Here is a 13,137-nt window from a genome sequence, read left to right as displayed (position 1 = left end):
GGAGATTAAACAAAAAGAATGATAATCTAAAATGAAAGAATTGTTCAATTCTAACAAAAAAGACGAATTTTAAACAGATTAATTTAATCCCCAACCAAAATTAATTAAATTTCAATCAGCCAGTTAAATGTTTAATGAAAAAGGATAAACATTTCAACAAACAATAGGAATTTTCAGCAAAAAAAAGGTGAATTTCCAACCGAACAGAATAGTTACATTTAGAGTGTAAAAATTAACTTTAAAAACACAAAAAATGTTAATAAATATAAATATATAAATATGCAAATGTAAAATACGTAAATATGTTAATTTAAATTATGGAAATATGTCTACATATAAATAAATGTGGAAGCTAATGGTATACTAAAAAAATAATCTCATTATAAAATCATTATCTGGTTTGGATTGATCATTACGATAGCTTACGCCTCGATAAGTAGAGCAACATCGCTAAGGTATGGCATGACGCTGATATTCCAATTTGAGATTTCAAGCAGGAAATAAGATAATCTCTTCAGATTTTTTAGACTGAAACACGGATTGAATCCACCAATTTACACTCCATATCTTTAGCAACTGATTTAATAACTTTTCCATTGGTTTTTCGTTTTGAATGATTTATATAAGAACTCTTAAGTTAGACGGTAGATCGTTCTCTTAAGGTAGTTTTCGTGCCAAAAGTCAGATATTTAAAAGAAAGGTTTTCTATGATTTAAGAAATCAAAATATTATAAAAAATGTCATTATAAATTAAAAACATTAATTTTTAATAAAAATTTTGAAATACATAACAACAAAAACAATCATCTTAAGCATTTTGTTTGCAAGTGATCTTTTTCTGACTATCGTTTCTCCACAATTTTTGAAAGATGATTGTTTTTTAATATATGACGGCTCTTTTTCTGGGAAAAGATTCTCTACAACTCTACCGCTTCCATTTTCAAAAATTCCATTGAAAAATTGGAAACAGTAGAGTTGTAGAGAATGTTTTCCTAGAAAAAAGCCGTCATTTGTTATAATGCAATCATTTTTCAAAAACATGATTTAAATTAATGTTCTTTGCGTGAATTTGAAGAATTTTCATAAAAAAAATTATTCTTATTTGAAATGATATCAGTTATAATATCTTGCTTCTTAAAAGTTCAGAAAAACTATTTTTTCAGATATTTGACTTTTGCACGTAAAATAACTAAAATAGTAGGGTTCATACACATTTGGTCGAAAGTCAGCCAAATTTTGGCAAACGATAAAAAATTAAAAAAAAATAAAACTTGGTCATAACTGGATGACTCTTTTAGAGAGAAAGATGATTTAAATTGTTTTTCCTTATTATTGGCAGACGCTCAGTAGTCATTCTTATAAATGAGACATGAAAATATTGCTAAGTCTGCCATATAAGTGTTATTTAAAAGCTTCTTTGGTTACTATTAAAGTGTACCGTTGCAAGTTTATCTTTCGCAAAACTTTCAAACTTTGTTAAAATTTATTAACAAAAGACATAAAAAACGTTACCACCGTAGTTTTGGTGTCAGAAACCGTAATTAAAATCTATATTTCTTGAAAATATACGCGATAATAATAGAATATCATAATATTAATAAATAATTAATTAATAAATTAATAATTTGTACTTTGTAACGTATAAACAGGATACATCATCTTAAAATAAAAAAAACATAATTATTTACACAATTAATCGACCTTTCTTTCGTTTGTTCACGTTAAAAATAATTTTACAGAAAAATGATGAAATTTGATTAAACATAACAGCACACATGATACAAAACTCTTCTGATTTTAAATCTTCAATACTAAAAATTAATCATTTGATGTTTAAAATAACAATGAAGCTTTATCTGATTTTTATCCGTTTTATCATGTCGAGTTTAAAATTAGATACTTTTTTGAAATTATATATTCAAAATTGCGAAAATTGCTTGAAAAATTCATTTTTCTGTGAAATTATACAAATTCTTGACTAGTGACCTCTAACTATTATTTGATTTATTCACCTATTCACGTGGTTCATTTTTTATTGAAATTGATTTGAGATTCTTAAAATTTGGACTTTTATTTTGTAACCTGCCTAATCCTGAATGGTATAATTAATTTAGAATCTTTCGATTAACGCTTTTTTGCTGCTTTTTTGAAACCCATCGAATAAAGTTTGAATTATTCATTAATAAGATGTTTTACAATCAAATAAAGTTACATTTTAAATAGTTATATTTTTTAAACATTAAATTAAACTTTTTTTATATTTGCGCAGCTTACATTTGCTAGAATTAGATAACAAATTGTTGCATTTTAGGTTTTGATTTTTTACAATTATCTAAGCATTAAAAATAATAATTTGTAATTGGAAACTATGCGACGTGAGACAAGTAGGAGATTTACAGTTGCAGATTTCCAAACAAAGCGTTGAAGGATCAAACGATTAAAAAATTTTCGAACTTCAGAATCTATAATAATAACATCGTCTTTTGTACTGGAATTATTGTACTCGAAAATTTGACTTTTTTAAATTATGCAATTTAAACCTTAAATTAGAATCCCAGAGAAAACATCAAATTTATTTTCTATTAAATTTAAGTGCTTGAAATCCATTGTAATCCATTCCAATCCATTCTAAACCATTCCAATACAATTCATTCCAATCCACTTTAATGCAATCCATTTCAGTCTAATTCATTCCAATCCACTGTAATCCATTTCACGCCAATCCATTTCAATCCGATCCAATTTATTCTCATCCGCTCTAAGCCAATCCATTTCAATCAATTATAATCCATTTTAATCCATTCTAATCCATTCAAATCCATATAAATCCAATTTTATTCAATTGTCGAGACGAGTGACACATATTTTTTTATCACACCATTTAGCTCAAGTGTACATCTGGATGCCAATGTTATGGCCACTGCATCCATCGTAACATAAGGTACATATATAAATGTCCATCATCGAATCAGATCACAGTTCCATACACTTTATAGTACGCTGTACTCTAAATAACAATTTTACGGTCTATTCTAGAAAGTGATATTTTAGGTATCGTCGCACTTATGATGGCGGTGTGATTAAAAGTTTTTTTCTTTCATTTTAGTCAATTTAGATTTAATCTAGCTTTTTAACCATTCAAAGATCAGAAGTTGTAAAACACATTTCACGAAAACTGGGAATTATCCACCTTGCTCTAAATATTTGGCCTGGCAAATATATTATTATCTATTATATTTTTCAGAAATCCTGGCTAAATCTAAATTTCTTAAATGTGTAGGCGAAAATAATTTATTTTTTCACTGTTTGCTGCTATTATTTACGTACTATTTTTGTGCTAAAATTGATTTAAGAACCGTACAGGTGACAAAAAATCATCAGGTTCATATAAAGTATAAGAAGAAAACATATAGGTATTTAAAATTAAAGAGTTAGCAAAGTGGTTCAAGACTTTTTGTTAGCCCTTTTTCTGTGTAGCGTAAGGAATTTTGGACTTCTGCGTTTGTGTCCTTCAGCACTGGAACTTTTGTACTCGAAAATTTGACTTTTTTTAAATTATAAAGTTTGAACTTTAAAATTAGAATCCTAGAGAAAACATAAAAATTATGTGCCGGTACATTAAAGTGCTTGGATTGACACATTATTGGCGTGTTTTATCTCCTGGTGCGTAGAAGATGACTCATGCCTAATAGAACGCTTTCAATATAAGAATATTTACGCATTAAATATATTTAATTGTCGTTGCAAAATGCGCAAAGAATAAGGAATCTTTTATGAAGCTTGTGAAGTATTAAGTCAATGTATGTTTTTCCACCAGATGTAGAGAAGAATCTGTACCTATATAAAGTCGTTTTTTCAAGATCAAAGTCTATCTTCCTTTTACCAGCATTCGAATAGTAGACTTCACAAGTTATTCATTGTACCGCTTGATCATCAAGCGAATCAAGAAAAAGTAAGAGCTTAAATTTGAAATTAAAATTGCAGTTTTTCTAATTTTTCTTTATATGATTTTAGAAGAAGAGGGATTTTACAATGGTCCAGAGAAACCTAATAGCGATTCTTCTCTTCAGTGTAATTTTACGAGCGAGTAAGTTAAATTTCGAAAAACTTTTCACATACATTTTGTAATTTTTTTTGTGAAGAAACAAAAAATTTTGATGCAAGTCTTTTTTATTTTTAATGATGAAATTTCGTGCTAAATACTAATTTAAATAGATTCACACCACAAGATCAAAAGACACAATTTAGTTAATGATTTCTTCCAATTAAGCTTTACAATATCTTTTTGTTTTTTGCAGATGCATACAGTTATAAAGATGCACAAAACTGGGGCAAAAAATATAAAAAATGTAATGGAAATAATCAATCTCCGATAACTTTAAAAGAAGACGAAATGGGATTTCAAGTTATTAATGAAACATTGAAATTTACAAACTTTAATAAATCACCAACAAACGTCACCATCAAGAATACGGGGCATACTGGTATCAACCATTAATCACTCTAATTTGTGAAATTAATTTAACCTTATTTTATTGACACATTTTTTGTATTTACCATAATACAGTGGAAGTTAAAGCTGAATGGTCTGGAAAACCTCCATCGGTTACCGGCGGGCCTCTTCATGGGAAGTATGTATTTGAGAAAATCACTTTTCATTGGGACCAAAATGAGGTAAGCGTTGCATAAGTTTTTCACTCTCTAAATTTAAAATGCTGGAATTTTGCTAATTATACTGTAGTTATTTCATTATTTCAACTGTTATAAGGAACAAATAAAACATTTATTAATGCAATGCGGTACTGTAGAATTTTCACCTTTATCGACATAATGAGAATACAATATTAAGAAAATTGTAAATAGGCTACAAAAAACACCAGCATTACTGATTGTTTAATAAATCCAATTGCGAAACAATTAGTCAATATTTTCACTTAATGCTTTTTGTTGGTGAAATTAATTTTGGTCTAAATTCATTAGTGAAATTTTCAGTAATATAAATTTGGAGAATAGTTAATAGAATCATTACTGAAACTCATAAGATTCATAATAATACTTATTTTAACTGCCCCAATAAATAGTGGACTGTTGGGGATGATGCAGAGGATGATGGTTATAGAAATTATCCAACTTAGTAAGTTGATACTCTTCTGTTGTTATTTTTATTGTCTCTAAGAATAACAAAAAGTTCGAAATCAATTTAAAAATATTAATTTTCTTCAGTACGTTAGATATGGAGATGCACATGTTCTTCTATAAAAAAGATTTTAAGTCATTTGAGAAAGCTGAAACACAAAAAGGCGGTCTTGTAGTCATCAACATTGGGCTCACGGTAAGAAATAGATATAAATTAGTTCGAATACTTTATTTAAATAAGTTGTTGAATATTATATGCATGAAGCACTTCACGAATATTATATAGAAAAATTAAAAATGGGGAAATAATTAGGCGATTACGTAATTTTTCACATTTATTTTCTCATTCACTTTTACGAATAAAATCATAAGTTAGTTAAATTTTTTGATTTTATTATTCTGTGGGCTATCACAGCCTAATTTCTATGAAAAAAATAACCTATTAGGTCTGAAAAATTGTTTGAAAATTGCTAATTTGTATCACAAAAAGTAAGTAAAACTGACTGATATTCACCAGTAATCTGAAGCATGTTTTGCTAAGTTTGAAACAATTCAAAATAATTGGATTCCTAAGACCTTAGAAAGCATTCAGATGGATTGGAAAAATAATTTCATTGATTCAATCAAACTGGGCTTGAATTTAGAAAAATTTAAGGAAAATGAGAAGAATTGGACAAAACTCAAAAAATTCAAGCTGGGTTAAAGAAAAGTCTAATGTATGGGCATACGCTTATCCATTGTCTGAGCGCGCAGCTCATCGCGCCGAGTTTAAATATCATGCATATTTTAACTTGAATCGAAGACTATGATTTAAACCTCTCACGAAGTACGATCGCAAATTATAACTGAAATTGTTTTTCAATTTGTATTAGAAGAAGGTTTTTAGAGCATCTGCGGCTTTGACGATTACCTTAAAATAATTAGGTCATATATAGAATTCTGTTTAAAAAATAAACTTATGCAAACAAAATTGAATAGCGTATAAGATGCAGGTGTGTTTTTCAATATAATGTTGATAACAAATACAAATTTTGTTTTAAACTTACTTATTGGATAGAGTAAGCCGTCGTTTTTAAATCCATCCGTTCAAACTTCAGTTTTATGACAACTCTATTATAATTAGTTAATTTAGAACTTTTTCACGTTTGAACTAATTGAGAAATGTCATTAAAATAATACTTCAATTATGTTAAAATTGTATCACTCAGAAAAAAATTACGTAACAACGTGCAGGTGAATCTAGATATCCAAATTTTAAGTGAATTAAAAACAATTTAAAAAAATGTACAATTTTATTCAATTAAAAAACTTTGAAACGAGTTGCAGAAAGTTAAGGGGATTCCGAAGAGTTTAAATTTTTTTAATTTCGGATACATTAGAAAAATTTCAAAGTGAACTCCAAAGGGTTTGTGGTTAAGTGCCGTGTGTTTTGTCGAGTAATAAATGAACCTTTTATTTAAAGCACTTAAGTCACTATTCACCACTTACATTAAATGAAACACAGTGATTCAATGTTTAGATATTTATTCACTTTCAAGAGAAGTACGACTCAACTCGGCAGAGGTTGAGTTAAAACTGAGGTCCCGATTTTTTCTGCTATCGTCGCCCGGTCCCCCTTCTTATCGCAGAGGAAGGGGGAAAAGATAGAAGAGCAGGAAAAACAATGTCCCGGTCATTGTCACAGAACCCACTTATAATAAATAAAGAATTATGTAGTAATCTTCGCAGATTCGAAGACCATCCCAATTAGTAAATCAATCCATACATTTTGTGCGACAATCCATCCTCCCCCCTCGGTGAAAAGAACGATTAATACATCATTTCAATCTTATAATCATGAATTTTTATAATCTATCTGCGCACAACATTTTACATAGCATTATCGATAGATTTAAATGAAAAAATAAAAAGAGAAAAACTTGGCCACAATTTCAAGCGTTGACGTTGTTGGTATCAATGGATAAGGGTGCTAGTTTTGTCACGTTTCGTTTGAAGATATTTTGGCCGTTTTCACGTTGACAGTTCTCACGATCCCATCCGATCCCGGAAATGTTTCAATGACACGCCCCATTGGCCACTGCATGGGTAGAATGTTGTCTTCCTTAAGGAGAACGATGGATCCTACCTTTATTTGGTGTTCTCCATTTTTCCACTTATGCCGAATGTTTAACTCGTTGAGATACTCCTTGTGCCACCTTCTCCAGAAGTGCTGACGCATTTTCTGTATGTGTAGCCATCGCGCCGGTGCGGAAGGTGATGCTGAAGTGAGATCCACCTCTGGTAGATTTGTGAGAGAGTCACCTATTATGAAATGACCAGGAGTGAGAGCAAGCATGTCGTTTGGATCACAAGAAATAGATGTGAGAGGGCGTGAATTTAGGATCGCTTCGACTTTGATGGAAAACGTATTAAGTTCTTCAAAGGTAAAAAGGACATCACCTATCACACGTTTGAAATGATGTTTGAATACCTTAACCGTAGCTTCCCATATTCCTCCAAAGTGAGGCGATAAAGGGGAAATGAATCTCCATTCAACCCCTTGGTCACTAAGGACATGAGAAACCCTTTCATTGTGCATTTCAGATTGTAAGAAACATTTAATATCATTTAGCTCATTATTTGCACCTATGAAATTGGAACCATTGTCGGAATATATGACACTAGGCCTTCCACGTCGAGCTGTAAATCTACGTAGAGCAGCTAGGAAACCTTCGGTGGCAATGTCGGCAATAATCGACTCCAAAGTTACTAAATGGACGCGCTTGAGTTACAGCATACAACGTTGTCTGTATCCCGGTGCGTTTGTCTTCCAAATGCTCGTTAAGAATTATTAGCCCAGTAATATGGCTTGATCGTTGCAAGACCCTGGGATGCTGTTGAGATTGAGGCATGGATGAGTTTTTTAATCAGCCTCCCACCCTGATTATTCCGTCTCGATCAATAAATGGATCGAGTGATGTTAATTTTCTCTTTTTGTGAACTCTTCTTCCTATTTTTAAATCGTTCATTTCTTCGGCAAAATGAGTGATTTGAGTTGCACGAATTATAGCCTTTTCCGCATTGTTTATTTCTGATGCTCGTAAAGGCCCCCTTTGAGAGTTTTCTGATTTTAATCAAAGACAATACGCAACAATTCTTTTTAGCCTTGATAATGAAGAAAATTTGATAAAGAATTCTGAATTTGGAAGATTGTTTAAGCAGAACTTTTTCTTGAACTTGGGGAATTTATATGATGATGGAATGTCGATTGTAGGCCAAGTGGATTCTTCACGGTTAAGCCAATCTGGACCAAACTTCCAAAGATCATTTTTAATCAATTTTGCGGGCATTTGTCCTCTTCATAATGTATCGGCACAAAGTAATTTTTTTCAGAGTAACCTTGGCTATTTTTCGATTTAATATATATGAAAGATCCGTAACCCTTCTCGCTTGCAGCACAAAATCCATGCAGCTGAACGTCAATGGCTCCATTCACGATTACCTTCCTTTCAAAGTGCAAGTCACTAAGCAGCGTTATTTCCGAATGAAATTCCACCCATGTTTTGTGTATGTTATTTGGTAATGACTCATCCCAATCTACTTTTAACTCCCAAAGTTTCTCCATGATTATTTTTGCGAATAATATGATTGGGCCTAGTAAGCCTAGGGGATCGAAAAGTTTGGCAAGCTCAGAGAGTACCGTTCTTTTAGTAATTTTGGATTTTAGTACGGGAGAGTGCACCGAGTAGATTATGCTATCAGTACTGGAGTTCCATGAAACACCAAGGGTTTTTAAAGTTTCACCATCATTAAATTGGATTTTTTTATTGATGCTAGAGTCTGGAATTCCTCGTAAGAGATTTATATCATTCGAGGCCCATTGACGCATAGTTAAACAACCAAGATTAAGCAGTTTTATTAAACTATCACGTATTTGAACTCCTTCTTCAATAGTTTCTGCTCCTGTGATGAGATCATCCACATATAGATCTCTTTCAAGAACAACAGCTGCCTTTGGATGTTGATGACCTTCATCATTAATTAACTGCTTAATAGCCCGTGTGGCAAGAAACGGGGAAGAACTGATTCCAAATGTCACCATATATAATTGAAGGGAGTCAAGATTTATTCCATCGCGCCGCCACAGAATTCTTTGAAACCTTCTGTCTTCGTCTCGAATCTCGAATTGTCGATACATTTTTTCAATATCGCCTGTCAGTATATATATGTGGAACCTGAGTCGATGTATGTGCGATAGTATGTCATCTTGTAATGTGGGTCCTACCATTAATGTATCGTTTAACGAAAGACCGGATTCGGATTTTGCTGAACAATCGAAGACTACTCTGACTCTTGTTGTTGAACTAACTTCCTTAAATACCGCATGAAGTGGTAAATAAAAACCAAATTCCCCTTGATCTTGAATTGGCGACATGTGACCGAGTGTTAAATATTCTTCAATGACATCCAAATATTGACTTCTCAGTTCGGGTTGATGTTTAAATCTTCCTTCGAGACTATTAAGGCGTTTTGAGGCTACATATCGTGATTCTCCTAATCTATCATGATTTTGTCGAAAGGGTAATGCTACTATGTATCGACCTATATAATTGCGAGTTGTATGAACACGAAAATGTTCTTCACATGCAATCTCTTCAGGAGAAAGATGAATTTGACTGAAACCCTCTTCCAATTCCCAAAATTTAGAAATCTCAGATCTAAGCTCCGCAAAATTGCATTTTATCGCGCGTGATGTTGTGAGAGACATGGAATTAACATTTTCGCCTGCGATCAATCCTAGTTCAGTTTTTTGTATAATTAAATCGCCAGCCCGATCAGATAATATGATTTGACCCCCACAAAACATGGGTAACGATGGTCCAGATCCAAGAAGCATGTCCACTTTTGATGGCAAATGAAATGTTGGATCAGCCAGTTGTATATTCGGAGGTATTTTGATCACTTCTCGAGGAATGATATCATTTGGTACTAATTTAGCTATCTGTGGAATCGTGAGGAAGCTAAGTGTTCTTTCATAACTGCTATGTAAAGAACGAATTGTTATTGTGACTACAGCTTTAGCGACTGTTGTTAGGTTATTTAATGCACCCACAGGAACAGAACATCTCTTCTTTGGCAATCGCAGTGCCGTGGCTAATTTCTCCTTTATGAAGTTAGTAGATGAGCAGGTGTCAAGAAGAGCTCGATATCGTATCGGTCGTCTCTTTTTATCCAATGAATAAAGGACTGCGCTTGTTATTAATTGATTCATTGGAATTTTTGTCGTTAATGAGATGTATCGATCACTGTTTCCTGTGGATCTTGTGAGCTATGACTTAAAGAATGAAGACTCAAGATGCAAAAGAGTGTTGTATTTTTTGTTGCAACTCATGCAATTACCGAATTTACATTCCTCTAATTTGTGATTAAATCGAATACAATTTGACAAAGTGAGGCATCTTGCACAACTTGAATTCTTGTCGGAATTGAAAAACTGCGGAATTTCTCACATCGAAAAAGGGGGTGAGTCTTGCATCTACAAGCCGGGCATGGTTTTATAGTCGATGTTAGGAAAGCTGTTTTTGCGTTCCTTTGGTTTCCAGAACTACCTGGTGTGCTACTTGTGTCTTTGCTGAGACTTTTATTCTGAAATTCGCGCTGAGATAAACGAGTGGCTGTTCTGTATAAGAATTCCAACATATCGTCGAGTTTAGGGAATTTGTTTCGCTTTAGGGTTTCGTCCCATTTTTCTAATGTCGTTTTATGCAATTTTTCTTCAATGTTTTGAACTAAAATTTCTTCTGAGATCTTTACGCCTAATGAAGCTAGTGATAACATGTGTTGTTGTGTATCATCAGCTAACTTAATTAAACCTTCGGAGGTTTGCTTTTCTTGGACAGGCAGACGCATAATTAAACTAAGATGTCGGGAAATAATTATACGTGTGTCTTGGCATGTTTTTTCTAAGAGTTGCCACGCACCATTATAATTTTCTTCAGTTATCGAAAAAACTGATATTTTTTGTGCTTCATCAGCTTTGAGTGCCGATTTTAAATATTTGAGTTTTTCTACATTAGTTAAATCCGTTTGATCATGTATCAAGGATGTAAAGGAATCCCTAAAAGCAAGCCACTCTGCATAACGACCGCTAAAGGTTGGCAATGTAGCCACTGGCAACTTTACCCTGCGCTTTGTCTGTTGAACGTCCAAAGTACGATCTATGGTACCTGTAGATTGATCTGCGGGTTGCGTTGATGCTAAAAGGCGTTGACCGTCTGCCACAATTTCAAGATAATCATCCTGAACAGCATAACGGTCGAGGACAAGATCGATATGGGGGGTCTCTGTGTCTGACAACTCGATGTGATCCTGTATATCGTCAAACTTTTCAAAAGAATTTTTTAATCTTTGCAAATGTAAATCTAATTTTATTGCATCCGGTTCTTCTTCACGATATTTGGCCAAGAAGTTTTTAAGATTAGCTATTTGAACCTTGATAGTACCCTTTTTTTGTTTAGAATAACAAGCTGCTCGTTTGCCATCGTTGCCGATTAAAGGAAATAAATGAGTAGTTTTGGAACAAGCTCACCTGTTATACAGTAGATTATAGCAGCTGAAAGATATTTAACGAATTTTCATGCATCGATACTCCGTTGTGATGTTCGTAAATGTAGGTAATCCGGCTCGAAGGACCATGTTTTGTCGAGTAATAAATGAACCTTTTATTTAAAGCACTAAACTCACTATTCACCACTTACATTAAATAAAACACAGTGATTCAATGTATAGATATTTATTCACTTTCAAGAGAAGTACGACTCAACTCGGTAGAGGTTGAGTTAAAACTGAGGTCCCGATTTTTCCTGCTATTGTCGCCCGGTCCCCCTTCTTATCGTAGAAGAAGGGGGAAAAGACAGAAGAGCAGGAAAAACAATGCCCCGGTCATGGTCACAGAACCCACTTATAATAAATAAATAATTATATAGTAACTTTCGCAGATTCGAACACCATCCCAATTAGTAAATCAATCCATACATTTTGTGCGACAATCTACCTTGAGTTATGACAAACTCTCGTTAGTCACAGTGCGAGATCTAAAACTGGGATAAAATCTAAGTTCTCAAAAACTGGCAAAACTCTTTTGAATTACTTGTAATCGTTTGGAGCCCTAAACTATTTCTGGGAATTTTAAAAACACCCTCGGACAAAAAAATTTTCATCAAATCTCCTAAAAAAGAAAAGAATTAATAAGTAAATAACAGTAGAGTAAAAATGGTTGCTGGTATACAATTTGTGTAATATTTGATTGATAATTGTTTTTCCTTTGTTATGAAAATTCACCAGCTGTTACAGAAAACTGAGGTAGTTGTGCTGCTCCATATAAGCTTTTACTTTTAATTATTGAATTTATTTGTAGCTTTTTGTGAAAATGGCTTAAGTGATTGACATATTCTTGATATTTCAGACCAAAGATGTCAAACCCGAACATTACTTTCACATCTTGGAAAAAAACGTACACAAAGTGAAATCCTTAAATTCAACGGCAGTATTACCTGCGTTTCCCTTAACAGGTATTCTTGTCGGTCCTCCTCAAGACCCATCATTCAACTTTTATGAAGGCTCTTTAGATTATCCGCCATGCTCCGAATCTGTGACTTGGTTCATATCTGAATCTGAATACGGTATTACCGATAAGCTGGTAAGAATCTATATTTTTTGCCAATTTGTACCTAAAAATTTTAAAATTTAATTCACTACTATTATTCTGTATTCGTATTTTCCCTTTCAGGTAAAGGAATTCAGAAAAATAAGGTTAGCCGAGGGAGATATGTCGAATCTTAGACCTACCCAGGAGGGAGGCAATCGCGAACCTAAGAAAGTTTACAGTAATTATGGGAAAGATAAGTAATTTTTGATTACCAGTTGCGCTTGGGAAAGGTTTTCTGCAGTTTTCCTTACCTTTCGTCAAACTTCCAAGTAAATTTGAACGCTTCTAGTAAAAATCCGGCTGAAGACAGTGGG

General features: G+C 32.8%; 1 protein-coding gene across 1 annotated transcript; it reads right to left on the bottom strand.

Moving 5' to 3' along the window:
* Positions 1-7,114: 7,114 nt before the first annotated feature.
* Positions 7,115-11,657, bottom strand: LOC117170880. The gene is made up of 5 exons (XM_033357923.1): positions 11,619-11,657; positions 10,555-11,499; positions 8,515-10,444; positions 8,055-8,239; positions 7,115-7,897 (listed from the first exon to the last, which is right to left on the bottom strand). Exons 1-5 carry the CDS (start codon positions 11,655-11,657, stop codon positions 7,115-7,117), a joined length of 3,882 nt encoding a protein of 1,293 aa, XP_033213814.1.
* Positions 11,658-13,137: the final 1,480 nt, after the last annotated feature.

The sequence above is a fragment of the Belonocnema kinseyi genome, chromosome 4 (genome assembly GCF_010883055.1).
Source record: "Belonocnema kinseyi isolate 2016_QV_RU_SX_M_011 chromosome 4, B_treatae_v1, whole genome shotgun sequence".
Lineage (NCBI taxonomy): Eukaryota > Metazoa > Arthropoda > Insecta > Hymenoptera > Cynipidae > Belonocnema > Belonocnema kinseyi.
Note: the sequence above shows the minus strand (reverse complement) of the source record. Positions and strands in the feature narration are given on the sequence as shown.

Bases quoted from the DNA above. Each gene is read 5' to 3' on its own strand.
- LOC117170880 (XM_033357923.1), bottom strand. From the start codon at position 11,657: ATGGCAAACGAGCAGCTTGTTATTCTAAACAAAAAAAGG. The intron at 8,240-8,514 runs GTTACTCTGAAA...GATTAAAATCAG, and splicing joins TAAATCGAAAAATAGCCAAG to AAAACTCTCAAAGGGGGCCT. The intron at 7,898-8,054 runs GTGGGAGGCTGA...CTGTAACTCAAG, and splicing joins ATCGAGACGGAATAATCAGG to CGCGTCCATTTAGTAACTTT.